Source organism: Ammodytes marinus (genome assembly GCF_949987685.1).
Source record: "Ammodytes marinus genome assembly, chromosome: 8".
Classification (NCBI taxonomy): domain Eukaryota; kingdom Metazoa; phylum Chordata; class Actinopteri; order Uranoscopiformes; family Ammodytidae; genus Ammodytes; species Ammodytes marinus.
This window is the reverse complement of record NC_137212.1, coordinates 5,498,535-5,501,034: the sequence shown is the minus strand read 5'-3', so window position 1 is coordinate 5,501,034 and position 2,500 is coordinate 5,498,535. Positions and strand designations below refer to the sequence as shown.

The following is a 2,500-nucleotide window of genomic DNA, read 5'->3' as shown; positions in this document are numbered from 1 at the left end:
ATTCTTCTGGTTCGTCCGATGTAATTGTGATGTCCATATCAAATAAAATATAACAAACTAACATACACCACTTGAAATAGAAGCTCCTTGACCCTAGACTTGAACCAGACAGCATCCTGTGCTTCAGACTCAGTGTAAGTGATCCTTGTAGGCTTTGCCCTCCGAGCAGCGTGCTGGCATTTACACTCAGTTTGTCTTGATGTTTATTTACAGAGAGTGACCCGTCGGTTAGACACTGATACCCTGTTAGCGGGACACATCAATCTGCACCCAGCAGCTGAAACTAGACATCTCCAAACACACAGAGCGAGCAAGAGGCCCTTATATACAGTCTATGGAGCACAACCATGTCCAAGCTTATCTGATGCTACTGTGTGTGTGTGTGTGTGTGTGTGTGTGTGTGTGTGTGTGTGTGTGTGTGTGTGTGTGTGTGTGTGTGTGTGTGTGTGTGTGTGTGTGTGTGTGTGTGTGTGTGTGTGTGTGTGTGTGTGTGTGTGTGTGTGTGTGTGTGTGTGTGTGTGTGTGTGTGTGAAAAACAACAACATGGGGGCACTCGTGGCACAGTGCCTTGCAGCAGACCTAGGTTCTAATCCGACCCGGGTCAGCTCTCTGCATGTCTTCCCCTCTGTGCCCCATTTCAACTCTGCCTTTCCGAAAATCTACCTAATAAAAAATAAAAAATCCCCACAAAATCTTAACAACATCATGCAAGGTAAAATAAATATGCATAAATGATCATAATATAATAAAATATAACGTTTTTTATTCTGTGTTGTGTCTTGTAGGAGGTGGATGTGTGTAAGCCTCTGGGGGTGTCTCTGCATGCTGTCAGTACCCCTCCCCCGGCCGTCCTGCCAGCAGCGGTCCTGCCAGCCTACAGCACTCTGCCTCTGATGCCCGGCTTCATGGGGGCGCCACACCCCGCGCCCGCCACGCCAAACCCAGCAGCACACACTGCCACCACCGACTGGAACACATACTACTACGTGAGTACAGAACATTCACACTCTTTGTATTGTGTTACTTCTTGCACCCACAGAAGTGTTTTTACTACGCCAGCCATTGTTCCGGCCGACAAAGGCATTGAGAAAAACTATATACAAATAGCATTTTCTGCACTGATGGTCTCATTTGCTGTTACATGTAATTTATGATCATCCGTCCTACAACTATACCCACCAAAGCATTTGATTATGGGATAGCGGGGGTGCTTTTCACAGCAAGCCAGTCCATGTTTGGGATATTTACATTTCCTGTAGGGTTAGGGTTAGGGTTATCAAAATCTATTTCTCTTCATCCTATAATCAAATCATTTGGTGTGTATAGTTGTAGGGCTGATGCTAATAGGTGGGGTAAGTTTCATGTATGTAAGACTTTCCTAGTGGGAGATAGCGACCCTAGCCTAACCCTTATGGAAATGAGTGGAGGTCAATGTAAATAGTGCAGGGTTAGGGTTGGGTTAGGGTTAGGGTTGCTATCTGCGACAAGGAAAGTCTGAAGCCCTTGAAACTAACTACACTTAATAGAATCAGTCCTACAACTATACCCACCAACGCATTTGATTATGTGATTAAGACAAATAGATTTTGAGGTGGGGTGCTTTTCACAGATAGCTAGTCCATTTTTGGTCTATTTACATTTAAATCCATACATTTACTGTAGGCTAAGGGTTAGGGTTAGGGTTGCTATCTCCCACAAGGAAGGTCCGACGCCCATGGAACTTACTACACATATTAGCATCAGCCCTACAACTATAAACACCAAAGGATTTGTTTCTGGGATGAAGAGAAACTATTTTTGAGGGGGGGGGGGGGGGGGGGTTCGTTTCATAGCAAGCCAGTCCATTTTTGGGTTATTTACATTGACTTCCATTCATTTCTCTGGGGGTTAGGGTTAACCCTCTTCCTTTGTGGTGTATATGACAGCAGCTGTAATTGTTGTGCATATGACAATAAACCTCTTGTAATCTTGAAACTTTGAGTACGCGTACTGTGTGTGAGTGACACTGGGTGAAAAAAAATTACAACTTTCTGGGAATTTTCTGATCTTTTCCATTTTGGAAGTGACAGTCAAGAGCGAGCACACTCCGCTCAGGGGACACACTCCAAACAGTTCATATTGTAAGTAAACTTATTCAGTGTTACCCACATGACTTGTGATTTTAGCTGTTGACAGTTTGGGGAGCTGAGAGAGAGGATACTTGCTTAGCTTGTTGAATTCAAAGTAATACTACATACTCCCTTTATTTGAGAGTGAGTGAGTGAGTGAGTGAGTGAGTGAGTGAGTGAGTGAGTGAGTGAGTGAGTGAGTGAGTGAGTGAGTGAGTGAGTGAGTGAGTGAGTGAGTGAGTGAGTGAGTGAGCGAGCGAGCGAGTGAGTGAGTGAGCGAGTGAGTGAGTGAGCGAGTGAGTGAGTGAGTGAGTGAGTGAGTGAGTGAGTGAGTGAGGCTGTAAACACTTTCAAGATCTTTTAAGTTTTTTGAGTTTGCAAAGTTAGGAGAA

At 44.6% G+C, this 2,500-nt stretch overlaps 1 protein-coding gene across 1 annotated transcript in view; it reads left to right on the top strand.

The window, feature by feature from the left end:
• The window catches only part of raver2 (ribonucleoprotein, PTB-binding 2), a gene marked incomplete at both ends in the record, with an annotated part of 69,365 nt that overhangs the window by 65,375 nt on the left and 1,490 nt on the right, over positions 1–2,500 (top strand). The window contains one exon of the mRNA XM_080033344.1: positions 786–986. Within this exon, the coding sequence (XP_079889470.1) occupies positions 786–986 (201 nt within the window). The remainder of the gene's footprint in view (positions 1–785; positions 987–2,500) is intronic.